The 22,774-nt window shown below is 38.2% G+C and overlaps 1 protein-coding gene across 2 annotated transcripts in view; it reads right to left on the bottom strand.

Moving 5' to 3' along the window:
• fbxl16 (F-box and leucine-rich repeat protein 16) overlaps window positions 1-22,531 on the bottom strand; it is a 43,343-nt gene extending 20,812 nt beyond the window's left edge. Inside the window, exons 1-2 of one of the 2 annotated variants that reach the window (XM_067570318.1) lie at window positions 22,152-22,531; window positions 4,321-5,035 (exon numbers count right to left, since the gene is read on the bottom strand). In XM_067570318.1, coding sequence (XP_067426419.1) covers window positions 4,321-5,028 — 708 coding nt within the window. In that variant the 5' untranslated portion in view covers window positions 5,029-5,035; window positions 22,152-22,531. Of the gene's footprint in view, window positions 1-4,320; window positions 5,036-8,344; window positions 8,431-22,151 lie in introns of those variants that run through there. The other variant, XM_067570316.1, reaches the window with a different exon arrangement.
• Between the last annotated feature and the right edge of the window lie 243 nt (window positions 22,532-22,774).

The following is a 22,774-nucleotide window of genomic DNA, read 5'->3' as shown; positions in this document are numbered from 1 at the left end:
CTCTTTTACCACCTGCTCCCTATTTGTGCCTAGCCCAAAGCCACCTCTTCCATGCTGCACTTGGCCCAAAATATCTCCAAGCCTGAGAGTGGATTTTGCCTGCTGCAATGCCTCAGATAGGTTCCATTTTCTGCCTGCTGCCACTCTGTGAGCTGCCGCCTATGGCATCCTGAGTTTCTGTCAGGGTCATGTCCAGCCTTACCTTGGAACATTTAAATTCTTCAGTAAGGCTAGTGATAGGCAGTTCCAGAGCCCCATTCCAATACAACTTGACATTGCTGAGGCATCATGGGAGTTTGAGCCATTTCTTTATATATGTACTGACTGTTCTCTCCCGCCTCTCAACTTTGGTGATGGGAACCTCATACATCATCAGAGGCCACATCAGACGGGAGAGCAATCCAATCTGCAGGCACAAAAGTTTCAACTTACCTGAAGTAGAGTCTTGTCTATGTTAGCAAGACCTTTGATGGTTTCTTCCTCCAATTGCTTATTCTGGTCTGAGTCCTTAAGACTTGCATTGTACCACCATCCTCAGCTCTTGACTGGCATCTCTGATACCATTGGTATGGGTGCTTGCTGAACCTAAACTTCATCCGTGCCCATGTTATGTTGGAATTAAGTCTTTCCAGGAGTCGCTTTGTACAGACGGTTGTGGTCAGAGTGGTAATGTCTTCCATATAAGTGCAGATGGGAGGAAACTATAGTCCGGACTGCAGGCGTTCTCCTCCTACCACCCATTTGGATCCTTTGATGATGAGTTCCATGGCCAGGGTAAAGGTTAGATCCAAAAGCATTGGCCAGGTTGAGGAATGCAACATGAAGATCTCTTTCTTCCATTTTTGCACAGCTTTCTCGACTTCACTGCATTTAGGAGGGCTGTTGTTACACTGGTGTTCTAGTTGAGGAATGGGTGGCATGTCAGGAGGTATGTCCCTCTGTTCATGTCTCTGGTTCTCTGTGTATATTGTTTTCAAATGATCTTCAAGTTCCCTCTTTGACACTTGGAGTGCTCCACTCTTCTCCTTTGTGAACAGCCTTTTCACAAATCTGAATGGATCCTTGTAGAATGATGTTCTTGCCTGCTCCTTCTTCTGGCATTGAATTCTGAGGTTTTCTGCCCTCTGTAGTCTTACCAGGCATTTTTAGGTCTGTTTGTAGGAGGTTGATTCCCTCCCTCTCCTCTATTGAACCTTTCCTCCATTGCTTCCTCAAGTCCCTTCTCTCCTTGACTAGGCACTCGATTTCTCTTTGCCTTCTGGATTTGGGTGAGGTTGTTGTTTTATTCTTCCTTGGGTCTCTTGCTCCAAACCTTTCTACCCCATATTCATAAATCAGGTTGCTCATCCTCTCCAGCTTCTTCTCTACTTTTCCTTGAAGTCCCTCCAGGATCTTGCTCAGCATTGCCTTGACCATTTCCCTCTCTTTTTTGATGCAGGACTTTGGCCACTTCACATTTGGCTGTATCTTTGTATTGGTTCCAGGTTTTCAGGTGTCATGGATGAATTATCATCCTCTACAACTGGGATATTGATGTGCAGTGCACTGTGGGTTGTGTCTTGCTGCTGAGCTTCACTCAACTGACTCAAACCTTCTCTTAGGAGATACTGATCGATGCAAGGTCCCAGTCTTACCAGCTTCAGGTATTTCATCCGGCCCTGGTATATTCTTAGGCCACGGGGTAATGTTACCTTGGACCAGCCACAGCTACATGTTTGGAGCTTGTGTCCTACAGCTGTTGTTTCTGTGCCAATTATGTGATTCGTTGTCATTTCCGTTCCTGTGTCTGTGTCCAAAGAACTAGTTAAACATTTAAAAAGATGATGATGAAGGATGCATTTTGACACATAAATACTGGGTATATAGATATTATTACCCTTTAGACGGGTTTTGTTTATTATTTGGTGATATACTTGTATCTTAAATTTGGACATTCAGCAGCACAAGTGTTTCTTGTTTGTGTTATTACAGCATGTTATACTTTTGAGTTTTCTTTTTACACTCAAATTAATAAACCTCTAATTATATTACAAACTGTGGGTCCCCATACTCTATTCACTATTCACCCATACTCTATGGACACTATTCTAAAATATTGTGCTGACAAACTAAAACCTACATTTTTTTTAAAAACACCATTTTGTTCCCTTTCTCATCTTTTCTCAAATGGAAATCTTCCATTTAAGGTGCAACAAAATGGTAATGCACAAATCAGCACCCTACAACAGGAAAGTCCATATATAGATCATGCAGCCAACAATTCTAGCTTTCTCCATAGCAACCATCCACTCATCCCAGAATAGCAGCCTAGCCTAGCAGGTATGAAGAGCCATCTGAGAAACACTCTGCCAGCATTATGCCTCTTTTGTTCCTAGCAGTGGAATATGACAGCATAAAGGCAGAGCTAATAAAAACTGAAGTAAATGAAAATCAGAATGTCTTCAAATTTTGGCTACTGCTGTCTAACATGCTCTGTTATGTACCATAACACAAACAATGAGCTACATAATGTCCAAACAAATCCATTTATAAACAAGCTAACAATCAAAACCAGAAAATGGATAATAAGAATGATAATTCATGTATGTGAACCACACAAATAATATTTGAAATTAATATAAAGTATTAATCTTCTCTTCCTAATCATTTTTGTGGTTTCAGTCTATAATTGTTGCAGGTCCTCCCCTGTGTGTCCCCACAAATATAATCAACTGTCATCCCAATAGTGATGGCACTGACCTGTGTACCATAAATTCTCAAATAAAAGCCAGTATTCAAAAAATGACAAAGCCTCAAATAATTGGGTGGTAACTAATAAAGACCAGTAAAAAAAACACTGAGGAGGAGTGAAATTACCTGTGCTTTAATGGCTCAAAGTTAAATTCAACATAATGTCCATTTCCACAGCACTCGTTCCAACAGTGCAACAGAGCCATGTTACACTCACCACTCTGCCGCTCTCACTTTCTCTTTTTAACACTAAGAGCATTTCTCATTCCCTAATTATTCCCAGTCACATCTCCTTCCCACTGTTTTTGCGATTGGTGTTAAGCTAGCACTTCCTGTATATTTAAAATTAAAAGCCTACCAGGACAGGGAGGCTTTGAGCTGCTGGAATGTTTTAAGGTGAAATATCTGTGCCGGAAGTTGATGTGCTGAGTTTCATTGACTTAGCAAAGAGAGCAAAAAAAGGCACACTGGAAGGCTACTGTATTTGTAAAAACAGAAAGTGAGAGCAGCAGAGTGGTGAGTAAGTTATGACACTCTTGTTGTACTGATGGAATCAGTGCATTGGAAATGTAGATTATGTGAGAGAAAATCGAACAGTAGGCCATTCTTTGATGTATTTCTTGTATATATCACACGTTACAAATAGTGTTCTTATGTTAAGTTTAGTGTTATTTTGTTGTTCCACAGCTGTTCCAAATGCCTTCATGCTGTGTCTATTCTAAACTTGCTGTGTAAAATGAGACAGTTGAGTGTTTAACAGTTAGTTTAGGCTGTCTTAGTTGGTGATAGGAGTAAATTATAGTTTTGTGGATTTTTATGTCTCTCTAATGTGTTGATTTGACAAGCCTTTAGAGGACAGTGTTGTTTGTTCTTAATTTATTATGGTAGCAATGTTATTTTGTGATGCTACTTGGTCCATGCTTGTGTGCTGTCATATATGGTCGTGAAGAAATACTGTTTCTAAGTATCTATATATAACCTGTAAGGTTAACTATAGATGTATCAAATTCTGCACAGCAGTATGTAAAGGACTGACTGAGTGCCAACTTCTCAGACAAAGAAAAGATAGCTAGGTGGTATGTATCTTTGTCTCCAGAAATATGATGCATTATACTTCTGATTGTATTACTTGATTACATTATTTCATAACTTGACAATGCTCTCCTTGTGTGTTTATTGAGTGATCAAGCAATTTTCTACTACAATTATACCAAATTTATCAAGGCAATGTTGAGTTTGCATCAAAAGCGAATTAAAAACATAGAAGATTAGAAAACAGGGAGCCATCAATAATCATATAAAACAGGGGAAATAAGTCATACGTCTGTGGCTCTTTTCACAAATAATCATAACATATAGATGGCTGCTCTGAACTGTTGCTGAACAGTTCCACTACTTTGTTACCTAGATGGCTGCTGAGACTGCAAGCTTTCTCAAAAAGGAGACCTGCCACAGCTCTGAGTATAATTAGGAATGCTCTAATCTCCCAGGTACTCTGTACTCCCACCATGTGTAATTTAGAATCATCTCCAACATCAGGGATATTTTTATCCAGTAAACTCTGTCTTTTCCAAACACATCCAGTCTTACCTCCAATCCGGCATCTGTGATGGTGGACCTCTTGAGGCTGACTGAGCGAACACCCTTCTTGGAGAGCGGGTAGTTGTCAATGAACTCACAAATGTCCAGGTCTGACACGCCCACTAAGCAGAAAGACTGGAAGCCACGCAGTGCAAAGGCCTGTAGACTGACAAACTCCTTCTCCCCATTGGGCAACAAGGTATATAGCTCCTTGGCATGCAAGATGGGTGTCACACCCTCCCAGAACTTGGGCTGATACAACACCTTGCGCCATGTCTTGCATACCTGTGCCAACACACATTTTTCAGCTGTGGTGAAGTACCAGAGCAGTCGGTTGAGCAGCTTCTCATCCAGGACAAGTTGGCGCTCCAGCAGCATGGGCTTGGGTAGAGTGAGGGGGGGTAGTTGACGAAGGGATGGCTTCAGGCCCACCAGAGGCTTTCCAGGCTCCAGGTCAGGGCCCAAGAGGGAGGCTGCTGAATGGGGCATGCCAGGGCCGTCCAGGTGGTGGTGGTGGTGGTAGGGAAGGGAGGATGGTGGAGGAGGCAGGATAGAGGGCACCGAGGAGGACTGGCACAGACGGTTCTTGGCAGCAGGTGTGCCCTTGGTGATACTTGCACTGCCCAGACCGTTGGGCTGGCTGGGGGGCAACTTCACCATACCGTTGCGAGTCACGCAGGGAGACTTCAGCTCGCTGGGAGTGGACATGTTCAACATTGGGAACCTGGTGAAAGAAGACAGATTCACAGTGCACTGTTAAACTTGGAGAAAGATGAAGAAGTTTACAGGGTGTGTAAACAATTAGTAATTAATTAATTTAATAAAGATTTATTTATCTGCTTTGGAACTATGACAACATTCATAATAAACAAGCAAACATTTTGCTCACAACTAGTGACATAGCTAAACAAAAATCCATGTTTAATTCAAGATGAGTATTTACAGAGATGTCATATGAAGTGTGTTTAGTCAAAATCCTCTGTCATTTAACTTTTTGCTCTGGATAGGTTTAGTTAAAGACAAACTTACACATATCAAGCACAGTGTGCAGTGTGCTAACAGACACTCCAACACACTGCATGGTAGGATGATGGAGGACGATTTATATACATTTCCGCAAACTTCTGTACATTAGCATACATATGTTGTCTTTAGGATCTCTACTGGGATATAAAACTAAATGAAATCATTTGAGTTTTGTGCTTTGTAACAATTCTGTGCTAAACACATTTTTGTAGACCAGGGTTTCCTCAGGAAACTGATTAGCAGAGTTGGTATGGTGAACAGCCCAGCCACCTTCCTGTACACTCCAAATGTCTATACAGTTCTCTGGTGGAACTGATGAAAGTAGTGTAAGAAGAATGTATACTATTAGTATAGAGCTACTGACTATACAAGTCCAGCTGGTGAATATCAGACTTCAAAATAAGCTGACATACTGAACATACAGATAGAACAGTGGAGGAATACAGTCAATTTTGCTGCAGGACAGGTTGGAGAAATTTCTATGGGAGTTTTAATCATTTCTTTTTGTTTTGTTGTCTATTTTTATTTATTTATTTTTGCTATTGAAATCAATTATAACTGTTGTGAATTCAAGCTGACTCCAGCTGCCATCCAACTTAAAGGAGCAGTATTACTTTGTAATTAGGGTTAAGTGGAAAGTAGGGATGGTGTTGAAAGCATTTTATCAAAATCCAAATCCAGTATCAAATCCACTACATCTCAAAGATTTCTTAACACTTCTTGTTGGCTGAGAAGGTGCACACTCGATCTGAAAATGAGATGAGCAGCATAATATATGAAATGTCAACTTATGTATCTGACACATTCAACTAACAACTGGAGCCTACTGCACTTCAGCAGCTACTGAAAGTCCTGATTCACAACTATGAAGCTGATCAGATTCAAATACTGATCTGATCTAACTCAAAGTTTAACTGGGGGATTTTTAAAGTGACATTAAGTGATCAGCTGATCAATTGTCTAGAGAAGAGTCTCCACTCTGTGAAGCTACAAAAATACTCATTTGGTGGTGTTTCAGATTGATGTGCCTTTACTCACAAACAATCTTTGTGTGTGTGCAGACAGCAGCTGCAGAGAGCAACAAACATTTTAGTTTAGCCGTTACTGAATTAACCTTAATTAGTTACAGCTGATTTAATCTGCTGCCAGTGATCAGTTATTTTAACCAGAGACAGCGACACTTTGTTGATAAGAGTGAGGACAGATAAAGGGTTTGATATGAGATTTGCTAGTGTCGGAGCATAATTAATTGCCATCTGGAAACCGGATCCAATTTGGAACCGGCTATAGGAACCATCTCTGGCGATATCGTGATATATGAGACCATGTGACGATATACATTTCTCTGAGATTTCGCCACACTGTTTATACCTTTATATTTCCCCATTTGAAATCTGTAGAGGTATTATAAAGCTGTGTCAAATATTGTGAATCAGTGAGCACGTATGCTTTATGGCATAACTTGATTGATATGATTTTTGCATTAATGTGAAGTACCTTGATTTCTAAGTTTTTTATTCACTGATTTATCAAAAACCAGACATTGCCCAGCTATTTATTTTCTCTGCAAATGTTTTGTCAATTTGACAAAATAATCTTAACTCAAAGTCCATGTTTTATCCAGGAATTTCAACCACATCTCACTAAGTTCCTACTATATACTTCATACTTACTTATTACATTTTCTCCATAACAACTGAGCAAACTTCATCTAATGATGAAGACTGTGAGATACAGCTAACAGTCTTGTTCCCCTGATGATACAGGTCTGGAAAAAATTGAGTTAAATTGTTTTCTTTAATATCGTGCCAGGAAAAATAGCTGAAAATTAGCTTCTTAGGCTAGCTCTGGCTCATGTACAGTTCTTTTTTCTGTTGATGTCCCTGTCAAATAAATAAAATAAATAAAAATAAGTAGCCCTTGAGTTAAGATGTATTCTGTCAAACTATGTATTTCCAAGGTCTAAAGAGACATTTAATTCTAATGTTTGATTTCTCAGAAATCTACATAATGATGTGAAATTGAAAATACATAATATAAAGGGTTATGAATATATTTCCTATTTATTTTGTCTGACCAACAATGAAAACAAGTATTACATTTATGATTATATAAAACAGAAAAGTAGCAGATCCTTACAGTTGAGCGGGACATATGACAAAATATTTGGTTTTATACCCAAAAAAATAAAATAAAATCTTAATAATCAATGATAAAACTGTAATCTAATTTGTTTTTTCATATATTATTATCATAAATGATAAAGAAAAATAATAAAGAAAAGCAGTTTTCAATCAGCTGAGTCAAAATGTTGCAACTATCATCAGCATGCTGTTTGAATAGGCTGCTTCTCCTTTGTTGTTTGCATTTAACAGAGCTGAACGGTGTATCCAAGTGAAAACACATCATAGTGTAAATGAAAGCTGTGGCTCATGGCCCCATCTAGCCTGTTCTCTGTGATCTCACTGTATCAGCAGCAGGAGGACAGCTCACAGGCTCAAACCGCTCAGTTATGTAACACCCTGACTATAGGGCTTCACACACAACAGCATCCTTCTGTCCCACTCTACTGACACAACCAGCTGTGCTATTTACACCTGCTACATCCATGCACACATACATCCACTCATCTATACACACTGTCTATGAGTTCTCAAGAGCAATTTTCAATATAACCACATCTGGCAGCATTTTACATTTGATGATTTTAAAGTATTTGTTGTCGGTCCCTTAGCAGATGGAGACTGGCTCTGACTCTGCCTCCCCTGTCGCATCACCGAGGTTCCTCCATTACATAATACAGCAATGTTGTCAACTAAGCCGGCTAAAGCAAGCACCCGTGAAGCATTTAAAAAGGCAGACATATTTCAGAACAATGACGGGCTAACCCTTTACAGAACAGATGAAAATATTCACTCAGATGTCAGAAGTCAGGCTAACATATTTCACAAGATTTCACCAAATCCTAAGGTAACAAATGCACAGTCACAGCAAAATCTATATTTACCATTCCTCCGTCATGTGGCTATGGTACTGTCTCTGTCAGGAGGTGGGATGCTGAAGAATCTGCAGGCTCTGATGCCTGTGATTCACCACAGTCAACAATAACAGGATATCCGGCACTTCACAATAAAACCATCATCTCCATAAATCTACACTGTAAACTACACTGTACACACACTACACACTACACTGTAAAAACCAAGGCTTGGAAATGTTTACTTTAATGTTAAATTTGATTAAGCTGAACCCAATTGTTGCTTTACTAATATATAATAATAATAACCATAATAAATATAGGAAGTTATTTACTACAACTAACTGTATTTTTTTTACTTTTACATATCCTTCTTTTCTCTAATGTACAGACAGTTACATGATGGAGGCTTTATACACATCTTATTATACATGTGTCCATAACATGATCTTCTCCCTGATCAAAATTAAAATCATGCAAACTATCATGTAGATAAGTGTCCACCTCCTCCACTCCCCCAGACTCTTTCTTTGTACTATATCAACCACAGATCTCATAATGAATCAACATCAGGGTCTGCCTGAGGGACCAGACATCACCAGTGAAAAATACATGTATTGTAACTGGGAATGAAGCCTATAGAACTTTCATCCAGCAACTGAGTTGTTACTAATTAACCTTTGTGAATTTACTCAACAATCACAGACAAAAAGGATTCTTAATTTGTGCATCTGAAAACTAAAAAATGCATTGATGTCAGCTGTCTTAACTTAGATTTAGATTTATTTGCACAAAGGATACAATAAAAATATTACACAGTAAAAAGTTATATTAAATTGTGCAGGAGAGGAAGGAAGCCCAAAGGGCTTATACAAAGTCCACCCCTTCACTTCAACAAATCATAATACATACTGAGTCATAAAACAATATAACATCAAATAGACAAAGAAACATACAGTTTCTTTGTACATACAACTTTGTACAGTGGTGGAAGAAGTACTGAGATCCTTTACTTGCATGAAAGTACCAATACAGCAATTACAAGTAAAAGTCCTGCATGAAAAATCCTACTACAGTAAAAGTACATAAGTATTATGAGCTTGATGTGGTTAAAGTATTGCAGTAAAAGTAGTGTTTTTTTCCCCTCTGACTGATATATTATTATATATGACATCATTAGATTATTAATAGTGAAGCATCAGTGTTAGAGCAGCATGTTACTGTTGTAGCTGCTGGAGGTGGAGCTACTTTCAACTACTTTATATACAGTTAGCTAGTTTAGTCCAGTGGTTCCCAACCTAGGGGTCAGGCAACTCCAAAGGGTCAGCAGATAAATCTGAGGGGTGGTGAGATGATTAATGGGAGAGGAAAGAAGAAAAAACAAAGTTCTGATACACAAATCTGTTTTCTTCTAATCTTTGGTTTTTGGTGAAATATTGGATCATTTGAACATTTATTGAAATGAAAGCATGTGAGAAGTTTAGAGGGAAAAATCACTATTTGGTGGAGCTGTTAACAACTCATAGACATGTGAAATGTGACCCCGACTACACACTGCTTTTTGTAAGACGTCAAAAGCCAAAAAGGTTGGAAACCACTGGTTTCATCTTTAACAATGTGTTGTATTTTAAAAGCTTGTTATATTGATCTGATCTATATCTGAAAAATAACTAAAGTTGTCAAATAAATGTAGTGGAGTAGAAAGTATAATATTTCCCTCTGAAATGTAGTGGAGTGGAAGCATAAAGTAGCATCACATGGAAATACTCAAGTAAAGCACAGGTAACTCAAAATTGTACTTAAGTACAGTACTTGAGTAAATGCACTTAGTTACTTTCCACCATTGACTTTGTAGTTATTTACAATCTAAACAATCTATGTTTTTAGGAATGTGTATTCATTACAACAAGGCATTCTGTTGTTTTAATTGGTAGTAAAGATATTACAATCAAACCTGAATGTAACAATAACTCTTTCTATGTGTTGTATCATTAATCTCATAATTTTGTATACATAGATTCTTTAAGAGTATCTAAAATGAAAAGTGTATATGTACAGATGAAGAGTTGAATCCCAGAATACATTCATTTGATTATTAATTTGTTAACCTATTTAGCTTTTTCCATGTTATTTATTTTGTTATCTTTTGTAATTATTTCTTGCTTTCTTTTTATATACCTTATATAATTTGGAATGATGTTTGTATGCACAGTAATGCACCTTGTAGCTGCTGCATGATGTCATAATTATTGTTGTTACATTTCAATAAAGAAAGAGATTTATATTTTTGGAGAAATTACACCTGTTGTCATTTGAGGAAACAAAACTGCAGACCCTCAAAGCAAGCCACACACTGTACAGTGATAACATTTTCTCAGAAAAGTGTCTACTGTACGATTTCTCTTTGATTACAGTTGCAAATCACTGTTTCTGCTGAAATTCAAACACTCATATATACTTCTTTCATTACACTCCCTCACACACAATATGAAATAATGACCATCAGCCATAGACAAAAGGAATGATGTGAGGATAAAGTACAGGGCAGGAAGACTATTTTGACATATCATTTGTGCAATTTTGGGGCAAACTTTAAGTCTGTTCTGAAAGCAGCAGTGGTGGAAGAAGTACTCAGATCTTTTACTTAAGTAAAAGTAGCAATACCACAAAATTACTCCATTATGAGTAAAATTCTTTCATTTTAGATCCTACTTAAGTACAAGTACAGAAAGTACAGAAGTGTTATCAGATCAAGATATTTAAAGTAAAAGTACTCTTTTTGGAGAAAAATTGCCCGCTGTGACTGTGACTGATAACTTCTGCCACACAAACATCATTTTTTAGATTTTCTCTAAACTCAACAATCCTCAAACAATTATTTATTTGGTCGAACTTTTTTTTAGTATTTTATAAGTTAATGATATATTATTTCATGTACAAATTTTAATATGAAAAGTTACTACAGCTGTCAAAAAAGTTGTGGAGTTGAAAGTACACTGTCTCCCTCTGAAATGTAGTGGAGTGGAAGTACAAAGAAGCATAAAATGGAAAAATCCAAGTAAAGAACAGATACCTAAAAACTGTACTTAAGATCAGTACTTGAGTAAATGTATTTAGTTACTTTCCACCACTGGAAGGCAGGGTCAGTTCTTCCAATGGAAAAAGAATTATTGTGGAAGGGTGTCAAATTCAGCCACACTACTTCTCAGAGTGAATGTGCACATTTCACACTGAATGGCCATGTGTCAACACACTCTTTTAGACCATCTATTTAGCCTACATTTAGTAAACCCTGCTGTTGGTATGGTGATTTAACAGTGCATTAGACTCCAGCCTGTAAACAGAACAGCAGGTTAGAACTGCAGTGTAAGTTCTGTGCTTGTCAATTCACAGTAAGTACAAGATTCATACAATATGCCATGAAGCATATATCCTTTATGACACTGGCTGTTTTAGGCATTATATTACAGTTCCCTCTACTTGGTAGATTTTGAAGGTGAATTTTGAAATGCAGTCAATCATTCATGAGAGTGCATTCTTTTAGATTGTCAGTTACAGTAAATCCTGGCCAGCTATTAGATCCCTTTCTTTGTAAAGAGTATTTACTCTGATGTAACATGATATCCTTTTGTAGATATGTATCATATATCTCATGTTTTTTTTTTAAAGCTGACTACTCTGTCATGAGGTGCTGGAACTTATACAAGGAGACACACTTAACACACTCACATTCACACACATATCATACGCTACTGTACTTTTGACTGAGCTAACAGTCTTGTTCCCCTGATGAATCACTCTCACTGGGCTAAACAAAATTTTGTTGAAGAGCACCATTACGGTGTTTATCCCACAGAGCCTGGGGTTAAAGATGACCACAACAACATGTACTCTCCAACACAGTCTTACTACAAATAGTGATGTACGGTCTCACTGCAAATTCGGCAAAGTCAACACATGCTGTGAAACAGATCTGCATGAATCACTCCGTTCCATTATCCCCCAGTCCATCTGAATTCCATGATTCATGGAACTGCTGGTAAGACTAAATTCTACGGTGTCCCTGAGGTGCAAAACACATTGACAAATCAGAAAACACGTTTTATAAAATATAACATTTTAGAAAACACAACAACAAAACCGAAAAACAACAACATTTCAAGAAACACAGAAAACTGAAAACACAACATTTTACAAAACAGAAATGTTTTAGATTGGACAGAGTCCAAGTCAGTTCAGAGTTCTTCAGATTTCAAGGTTTGGTCAACAATACTTAACAACAATCGTGGGTGTTGGCACTGTCTGGGCCAATAATTTATACATTTGTCTTGAACCTCTTACAAGGTAATTTCCTGTTTACGCTTTCTAAGACCTCTGCAGTTTTGTCTCCCATCTTGTCAGTCCTACTTCTTTTAAGTATGTTTTAAGAGTTCAAAGGGACATTGTGATATGTTGAAGGCATATTGAGAATAACATCATATGAGCACCCTGTGTTGATATATCCAATTATTTCTTACATCCTTTCAAACTCAGCTTAAAATGTGTGCATTGACACTACCAAGAGGTTACAATGTGAGTACCAGGAAACAGCAAATGATGTTGACCTCTTGTCAAGAGGGTCAAGACAAAGATGTAAATAAGTGGTCCAGGCAGTGCCCATCAGCATATCCGTGGGTGTTTACTCCCGTATAGTATGACTGACCAAACACAAATTGACTTGGGTTCTGTCCAATCTAAAACAAGAATTGTTGTCACTACCTTTTCCGTCTAGTGAAATGTTTTTGTTGTTTTCTCAGGTGTTGTGCTTTCCAGTTTTGTTAATGTGTTTTCAAGGGATGTGTAGAGGGTCCAGTATTTGTATTTGTATTTGTATTCAAATAAAAGTGGAGAGAGGCTTAAAAATCCTGTTTTTGTTTTTATTACACTTTTCATTTTAGAAAATTAAAGTATTACAATAAGTGCTCATGAATAAACTACCTTACAAAGGAGGTCCCCACACCGGGTCTCGAACTGGAGTCTCCCAGATCATAGATGACTGCACTGACTACTGAGCGAACACTTTACTCATTACCTCAATGCAGACAGACATCTACCTATTTATACACCCATAACACAGAGACAGCACAGCATGAAACATGTAGGGAAGAACTTCAAAGGCAGTTATTGCTTTGCACTGTTCATTTACTGCCTATTTTTTACAACTTAACTTTGTGGAAAGGAGAAAGGGAGAAACAGGTTATGGAGAGTCCCCTCGTGTGTGTCAGTAGCTCAGCTTTATCTCTGGAGAACACCCTCAACTCTGGGAGTGATGTCCAAATTAGGAAATGTGCGTCATGTAGCAGGTGGATGTGACTCCCCTCTTTGAGACCTGCTGATAGACTTAACAGTGGAGCAGAGGACAGAAACTGAGATAGTGATGTAACCAACTTGTGCGCTGGTATTTTTTTTTTCTTCCGAAAAACAAATAATTTTAAAAATATTGGTATGAAACAAATATTCGTAAAAAAAACACTATTTGTGCTTTTCCGGATAACGTATTTGTATTCGGGCACACCCCTAGTGTTTTCTGAAATGTTGTATTTAATGAAATGTTGTTGCAGGCCACCGTAGAATTCATCACTTCTAGGATCAGGAATTTGAGTCCTCAGCCCACACTGTCACCCCATGTACAAGTAATTCAATAATCATTAGCTCAGTTGATATGGATATTTAGTTTTTTCTCTTGTTCTTAGTTTCTCATGCAGACAATTTGGGCTTCAGCATCTTGCTTAAGGACACTTAAGATGTATAGCCAGGGGTCAAACCACACCTTAAATTAATGATCCACCTACTCTACCAACTGAACTACACTCAGGGCTGGATTATGTAACCTAAGGGCAGGGGCAAAAGTGAGCTGTGATCAGACCTCAAGATTTTAGATATTAGACATTAAAACTAGATTTTGACACTGCTAACTCTATAAGGACCACCAGAAACGTCTAGTGGAGACCCTGACGTGGATGAGCTGTCTGAACATCTAGCCAGAGTCTTCAAGTCACAAGGAGTTAGTGCTTATCACAAACCATTCAACGCCTTAACATCTGTCTGTCACACCCTAAAGACAGACACCTTCCTAGAGGAAGACAGGATTGCTGTATGACATCATCATGACATCACATGTTAGCTGTGGGGAACACTCTCACAGTATCCACTGAGAAGAGGTCACAGACCATAGAAAGATTAAGGAAACCATCGAGAAGACCAACTTTGAACAGAGACAAATGTTATCATCTCCCACATATACATAGACCTGTTATCGCATGAGTTAAAGTACAGGTTCACAGTTTTTCAAGTGTGTTTTAAAACAACAGTCAGGAACCCAAATGAACACTGAAACTTTTTTTTTTTTGCCATAATCATTCCTCCTGTTCATACGGACCTTTGTTTTAGTATCCTAATACAGAATACAGGAAGTATCCTCAGAAGTAAGGGTGTGGAGGTTGAGGTGGTATGTGCGTGTGTAGCACATTTGATTTTCATGCAGGTGACCAGAGTTCACAAACCTGCATTTAATGTTTGTCTTTTTATTAACCGTAACCATGACCTTTCCCTTGACTTAATAAAATGTTTTAGTTGCATAACATTAAACATTGAAACATTGAAACATGTTTCTTGCTGTAATCATTCCTCCTGTTCATACTGACCATTAGAAGATCCCTTCATAATGCACTTACAATGTAAGTGATGGGGGACAAAATCTACAGTCCTCTTTCTGTGCAAAAATGTCTTCAAATGTATTTGAAAGTTTATCTGAAGCTAATATGAAGCTTCAGTCATCCAGATGAGTCAAATCAAGTAGATATCTTTCTTTTTTGTTACTGTACTTCCACCACAGCTCAACAGGGAAACACTGTCTGAGGAAACACAAAGAGGGAATTTGATGCTAAAAAGACTGTAAATGTGTCAGATATCCACTTGATATGACTAACTCAGACTGCTGAAGCCTCATATAAGCTTCAGATAAACTTTTAAATACATTTTTACACAAAATGACTGTGTGGACACACTGTGGATTTTGGCCTCCATCACTTACATTGAAGCACATTTGAAGGATCTTTTAATATCCAGTATGAACAGGAGGAATGATTACAGCGAGGAAAACCTCTTTCACTGTTCATATGGACACCTGACTGTTGTTTGAAGGGAATCTCGAAAAATTGTGAACTTATCCTTTAAGTTCTATTCTCAGGTCACATGATGACAACTGACCTACTATATCTACATTTCTTGAATTTATACCAATGGATATAGTTGAAAGTTGTTACATACATTTTCTAACTGTTGTTATGACTGGCTGGCAGGCCACAACAAAGGAGGGCGAAGCACTTTCCATATTTTAAATATAAATGTTGCTCTAATAGGTTACATCCATCGCGTTTTTACAGGAAAACTACTAACTAAATGGCACTTATATATATATATTATTATATATTATATTAATTTTCATTTGTAACACTGGAAGGCTCAAAAAGCTGCAAAGGCCTTCCCAGCTAATTCCCATATACAGTAGTATGGCTCACATGTAGCACAATAACTGGGTAGGGAACAGAATGGACATACATTGAAAAATATCCCAGAAAAATGCGTGTATGTTTGTGTGTGTGTGTGTGTGTGTGTGTGTGTGTGTGTGTGTGTGCGCGCGCGCGTGCGCAACAACCATTTTACTTATTTTGTCACCAAGATTATTTTGAGATTCATTTTGGTGAGATATTAATGATTCAGAGTGTGGTCATTTCATCAAATGAAAACCTACTTCAAAATTTGTTTCAATCTTTCTTAAAGATGTGAGGACTCTAAATCTGATATATCATATGATATCATTCTGTCAGTTCATTCTTGACCTTGGATACAGCAGTTGTAGTCGCTACCAGTGACTTTGTCTGCCTCTGTGGATCTTGCCACACTCTAACAGAAATTAATAAATACCTATGTATAACACAAACAGAGCCAATGTGGTGTGTGATATTCAGGTTTGGTGAAGATACTGTATATATTACAGTGAGGATAACAAGTGTACAGGTGTGTTGAAGTGTCATCAACTGAGCCCAGCTGAACTGCTGATGTCAGAGAGAACACTGTTGTTGTCATTGAATCCTCTCATTCTTGCAAGTTTGAACTACCAAGTTCAACTTGCAAAGTTCCTATTCCCAAGAACACAAGCTGGAACTTGGCATACTCTGTGTTGAGAAAGGCCTACAAACAAGCTGTCATAGCAAGAGCAGTGCCACAGATGCATGATGGTAGAAGAGAGAGAGGACCAATGTTAGGTCAACTTCTGTCTGAGGTAGTGTGGTGGTAAAGGCACAGTGAGGTGCAGACCAACATGACCACACAGTCTAATCGGTCTGTCTGATGCTACAATTGATCATCATCATCACGACAGACTGAGACAGTGTCTTCCCCGCTGGTTTTATCTGTGTCAGCCAAGTAATAATACGTCATGATAACCTGAAATGATATTGGTAAGGATTAAGCATTATGAGAGATGAGCAGTACTCTCCGGCAAATCAGCCGTTTCTGCTGTGTTCACTACAGCTGCTCCTGCTTTGTCTGCAGGCTGCATCTCACACGGGGGGGGGGGGGGGGGTTGTTTTGTTTTTTTCTCCCCATCATAGCTTTAAAGGGTAAAAATTTGCATTTGACATGTAATTCTCATGCAATTAACAGATCTTTGTGAAAGGCACCTTTGATTTACATTTTGCTGATCGCTGTGTAGACTGAAAAAATAATAACACAATCAATGAAACTGCTAACAAACTAAAAAAACAATATTTTAGTAGAAGATTACATCTGTCACCTCATATTTCATCTCAACTTTATCATTATCAGCTCTAGGAAGTGTGTATGATTGGTCTGAAAGGTGAGGCACGCACATTCTCAGCGCAGTTTATGTGTGGGAAATTGCATATGCATGTCTGTGTGTGCATGTGGCCGCTGATGTATATAATTAATGTATTGGTGTACATTTTGGAGTGTGCAAGGTGCCTAATGGTTGAAGAAGTTTTCAGATCCTTTACTAAGGTAAAAGGTAGCAACATCACAATATGAACATACCCTGTTAATTAAAAGTTCTTCATTCAAATTTTCCTCAAATAAAAGTAAAGTATTATTATCAGCAGAATGTATTTAGGTAGAGGTGGTTGATATGCATCAACCTAAACTCAAGGTCCACATTCTAGCCTTTTCCAGAGATTTCATCCGGATCTGATGAGAAATGGGGTCACGTGATCTAACACACATTAATACATAATGAGGATGGTTCTGTCATACTAGTTACATCTAAATTAAGAATATTCACATGTTGAATTGTTACTCAGACTTTGAATTTCTCCATGTACAAACTTGTTGATTCTCAGCCTCCAATGCTTTCTGAGAGATTGATAATCCTGATCATACCATTCTTACGTGCCATACTGTGTGTATTAATCCATACATCCTTATCTGTGATCTTCCTTACAGTCATAATGTGCTTTACATCCTCAGTTTTCTACATCTTGTTGTTTGGATATTTATCTCTGTAGTTGGTATCAGTGACTCCATGTAATTATTTTTATAGACAGTACTATTTTTAGTATTTAGTAGTATTATTTTATCCATGAAGTCATGATGAAACTCTCCCCTCACTACATCCAAAACAATTTTTCCCTAGTCTTTATATCCTTTCATATAACCAAATGCTCATTATCTGAGTTTGCTATTGAAGATGTTATTCTGAACATGCTGTCATCAACAGTTTTCGTAGGGACTGAAAACTGTATGCAGTGAAGACTGTGGATTTCTCAGAGTAATCATTACATTGTTTCCAAAATTACATGATTTTCTTTTTTTTTTTACATAAAAATTTCAATTCTCTGTGAACCAAAAGTAAAATTCCATGTAATTCAGTTCTTCCTAGTCAAAATGAACATGTCAGATATCCACACTGACATTCTTCCTTGGGCAAATTATGTCACTTTTGCCATCCATGTGTATTGGGCTTTCAATTTCAGAGATCCACAATTACATTTTTGATATTAAGAATGAACATTCTGGATATATATATATATATATATATATATATATATATATATATATATATATATATATATATATATATCTGCAATAGAATTCTCACTAGGAAAACTCCCAAATCAGATATCTACAATCCAATTGTTACTAGTCATAACTTAAGTCGGCATTTGCTGTTGGAGAAGAAAGAAAAAGCCCACCACTAGATGTCGAACTATGCATGTCCTAAATTCAGGGATGATTTTTGGCTGGACCGCACAGGGGTCAGCCCAAGCCCATAGGAACAGCGCTGGGCTTTGAAGCCAATTTGACATGGTGGCCAAGCTGTGGAATTACAACTTTCGGGTCCGACAGGGGCCCAAAAATAATTTTTCCCACACACAATCATGGGAAAAGGAGCGGCTGTAAAATGGTGGATACATTTTTTTGAAAGTCACAGCCCCCGCCAAATGACTTGTTTCACTATCCAATTTTGATCCATTCAGTCCAATCACATTTCGAAAGTCTAGAAGAGCTGCATGATTCATTTGTTTTATCCCCATTCAAGTTAGCCGGAGGGCTAAACCAGAAGTTAGCTGTCTCAGCCGGCAGAAGTTTATGGTGAGTATGCTCTATGGGCGCATAGTATGTTTTCATCCAGGTAATTTCTTAGGAGGGGAAGAACCAAGTTGATATGCTGTATGAAGTTCTCTTTATACATCCATGGGCCAGCCCAAATGAACTCAGATCAAACTGTCAAACTGGGCAGTGCTGATCAAATATGGATCAAGATCCTGTTACTGCATTGCATATTTCTTGCCTCAAATGTTTTCAGATACATATTTTAGTGTACTGTTTCCATGTAATATATTAAAGTTTTTGAACAGGCTGCCATTTTGAAAACGGACGAGCCAAAACCAAGCACCACCTAACTCGCAGTACGTCACCCATTACGTTGATTTTACGTCAATTACAATTTCAGATATCTAAAACTGCATTCTTGATGGGAAGAATTACAATTATGGATATCCACAATATTTATACAGATGTCCAAAATTGTATTTTTCCTAAAAAAAAAAAAAAAGAAATTGCAGTACATATCCAATTTTTTCACACATCAATTTTATTAGTCAGAATGTAATTTTGGATATTCAAAATTACATTATAGATATCTGGAATGGATTTTTATTTTGGATATCTGAAATTGAAACTATGACTAGTACAAATTGGATTGTAGATATCTGAAATGGGAGTTTTTCCAAGTAAGAATTCTTTTGCAGATATCCAGAATGTTCACGTCAGTATCAAAAATGTAATTGTGGATATCTGAAATTGAAAGTCCAATATACATATATTGCAAAAAGTGACATCATTTGTCCAAGGAAGAATGATGATGTGGATATCTGAAATGACAATCGTGGATAGGAAGAATGTCATTTTGGTTATCTGAAATGTTCATTTTGACTAGGAAGAATTGAATTAAGGATATCTGCAATATATATCCTGTCTGGCTATTAAATGTTAAAATGGCTTGCCATAGAAGCACAGCGAGAGAATTCACTCCTCATCACATCTGCTCCCACATCACAGGTAGCTACTGCATCATGTTTACTGTTTTTTTTTTTTAAAGTGTTTACTGTTGTTTTTTTTTTGTTTTTTTATTAAGCTCATGTCTCATGAGGCCCCTGGGGGGTAAGACATAGGCTTCGGGTAAGACATGATCACTACCTGTAGTGGTGCTACAATATCGTATCATTTATGGAGATAATTCAAATAAGTTTAGGCTGTGTTGTGATACTGACCAAGAAACAATCTTATCAGTTGCAAATATATGCATCATCACATCATCACAAGGAGAGAGCAGAAGTAACATTGCAAATGAAGCATTCAGAGATTTTGACTTGCAGGCAGCATTTTTACATACACCTCAAGTTTTGGAACTTTGACCGTGTTTAACATAGACATCTGACATGATAACAGTATAAAAATAACAGAAAATAACAAAAAGCACCATATGTCTACTTTATGTAATTGTTGGCAAACAAAACATCTGATTGATTTAGGGATACATTTGTGGTTGTTTTTCTATGTAATGATGCAACTAAAACATAATAAATGGTTGGAATTCTGAGCAATGTTGATTATTTCACTCTTAATGAAGTGAAATAATCTCAGTTAAGTGTTTGAACAATCAGATACTTGTCAAGAATGTAGTAGTGTCATACAAGAGTTTTTTCATCTATAAAGCTACATATGGGAAAAGTTAAAAGGGGCACTCTACCAATTGAACAAGTCACTTTACTAGTCATGGTTAGTACTACTCAGCTCGTGAAAACTGTTGTATAATGTCTTCTGTGGCTCTGGAGGAGCTTTGTCAAGTTTGCGGAAATAACCCTGATGATGTCATAGTAATGTCATCATGAAGAATTATTCCTATTGAATTGCATTAGTGGAAGTTTAGGCTCCAGGTTTTGGAGCTTGACCCATACTGCAGAATATAAGTCAAGATGTGTCTATTCTGCTGCTTTGAGTTGATCATTTGTTTTTTAATCTCTCTCTCTGGCCCCCCTAAGTTTATGGAAGTGCAAGCACTGTTTTCAGGTTACAATGAAATTTCAGATGATTAATCCTTTCAGCCACACCAAAGCTGGATTACCTGGGGTCCAAGGACAAGTTTTGGGAATCTGGGACCAAAAGTACTGAGTTTACTGTGCATCAATTGGTTTGTGGTAATTTGATAAATGCACATTTGTTATGAAATTTGTACAACTAAGGCAGGTCATACATTAATAATCTAGCAGTCTTGTTTTATAGAGGGGCCCTGACTCAAAATCTACTTTAAAGAAATGTTGTTATATTGTGCTCCTGTATTCCTAGATAAAGTTGTGTTTAATGAAACTAACCAGCACACAGAAACCTGTAGGGCCAGGTGGTGTTATTCCATGAGCATAATGAATCCTCAATGTGTAGTCTGTTTGCATTGGAATTAATGGGAATTTGGAGGCTACAGGGCAACATGCACAGGCACCCTAACAGTATGAGTTTGTCAGTCATTAATAACTCAAAACTCATGCTGTACAGCCAGACATTGTTTAAATGAGCAGAACTCTATTCAATATTCTAGATTAAATCCCAAAGATTTCATAGAAAGCTATATTTTGATATGTGTATAAAATGATGTCCAAGAGAGCAACAATATTTCATGCTTAAAAACGTCTCTCCGTATAAACATAATACAGCTTCAGTGAAGAGATAGAACAAGCTCATTCTCAATAAACATGTCAGAAAGTGAGGAATACGATGTTATCTCCAACCTTGCAGCTACTTCAGGAGAAGGGGGGGGGGGGGCTGTATGTCAAAGGGTTAAGTCACTATATTTAGGCTAACATTAGAAGGTATAGAGACATGTAATGTGGTGTAATCAGGGCAACAGCAGCAAAACACAGAAAACACCTCATATCAAAAACAGAAAGATATCACACTGCTGCACAAACGATAACCAAAGCGGTAGCGTCACTGACAGACGCTGACGTCATTGTGTTTGTTAATAATACGCAGCTCGATGCGGCTGATCAGCTCCGTCTCCCACAGGCCCCACCGTGCACACAAAGAGCTGGAACACCCAGCGCCATACACTCACATCACCCCGATCTCTCTGCAGTCTCCTCCGCCTCGTCTGAGCGGAGGAGCCGCAGTATGGATGCTGCTGCCATAACCCAACATCCCGTCATCCATCACAAGCACAGACACGCTACACACACACACTGCACCCATGGACACATCCTCCTCGTCCGGCCTTTTTTTCGCATACCTCTCAGATGAAAATTCACTCGGGCATTAATCCATGATCAGCACGCTGTTATCACTGCCTATCGATCACGTTTCTCCCCGCGTTGCGGCGCAGATAGGGCGAAATAAATAATTGTCAGGAGGCAGCCCTGCCCGTTATTTCCTATCGGGAGGCGAGAGATGCACCCATAGACACAAGAAGAGCCCCCGAGTCCAAAATCTGAATGAATCAAACGTAGGGGAGCACCGATAAACAGCCTCCTCTTAAAAATTGTTCAATTCTGAGCAAAAGAGCTTCACTGTTGTGTTTTCGATCGCCTAGTCCTCCTCCACAACAGAGTGGCCCTCTGTCTCGTAATTTCTCCTCCACACACGCACACACGCACACACACGCAGAGCGGAGCAGCCCTGTCACATTTAAAGAGATAGGATAGGGCAGCTGGAGCAGCGCTGTGCACACAGCCACTCTGCCTGCTTCTTATGTAACCTGAGCAGCAGCTTCTGATTGTTCTGCAGCCCAGACACACACATACTGTAAATGAACCACAGGTCACTGGTTTACCTGCGAGCATATGTGTGTGCGTGTGATTACGGCCAGGATCGCGCACAAACTATCAGAGGGGCAGGGGTAAAATGCACCCTGAT

Source organism: Thunnus thynnus, chromosome 17 (genome assembly GCF_963924715.1).
Source record: "Thunnus thynnus chromosome 17, fThuThy2.1, whole genome shotgun sequence".
In the NCBI taxonomy this organism is placed as follows: Eukaryota; Metazoa; Chordata; class Actinopteri; order Scombriformes; family Scombridae; genus Thunnus; species Thunnus thynnus.
The sequence above is the reverse complement of the archived record's forward strand: the minus strand, read 5'-3'. Positions and strand labels throughout refer to the sequence as shown.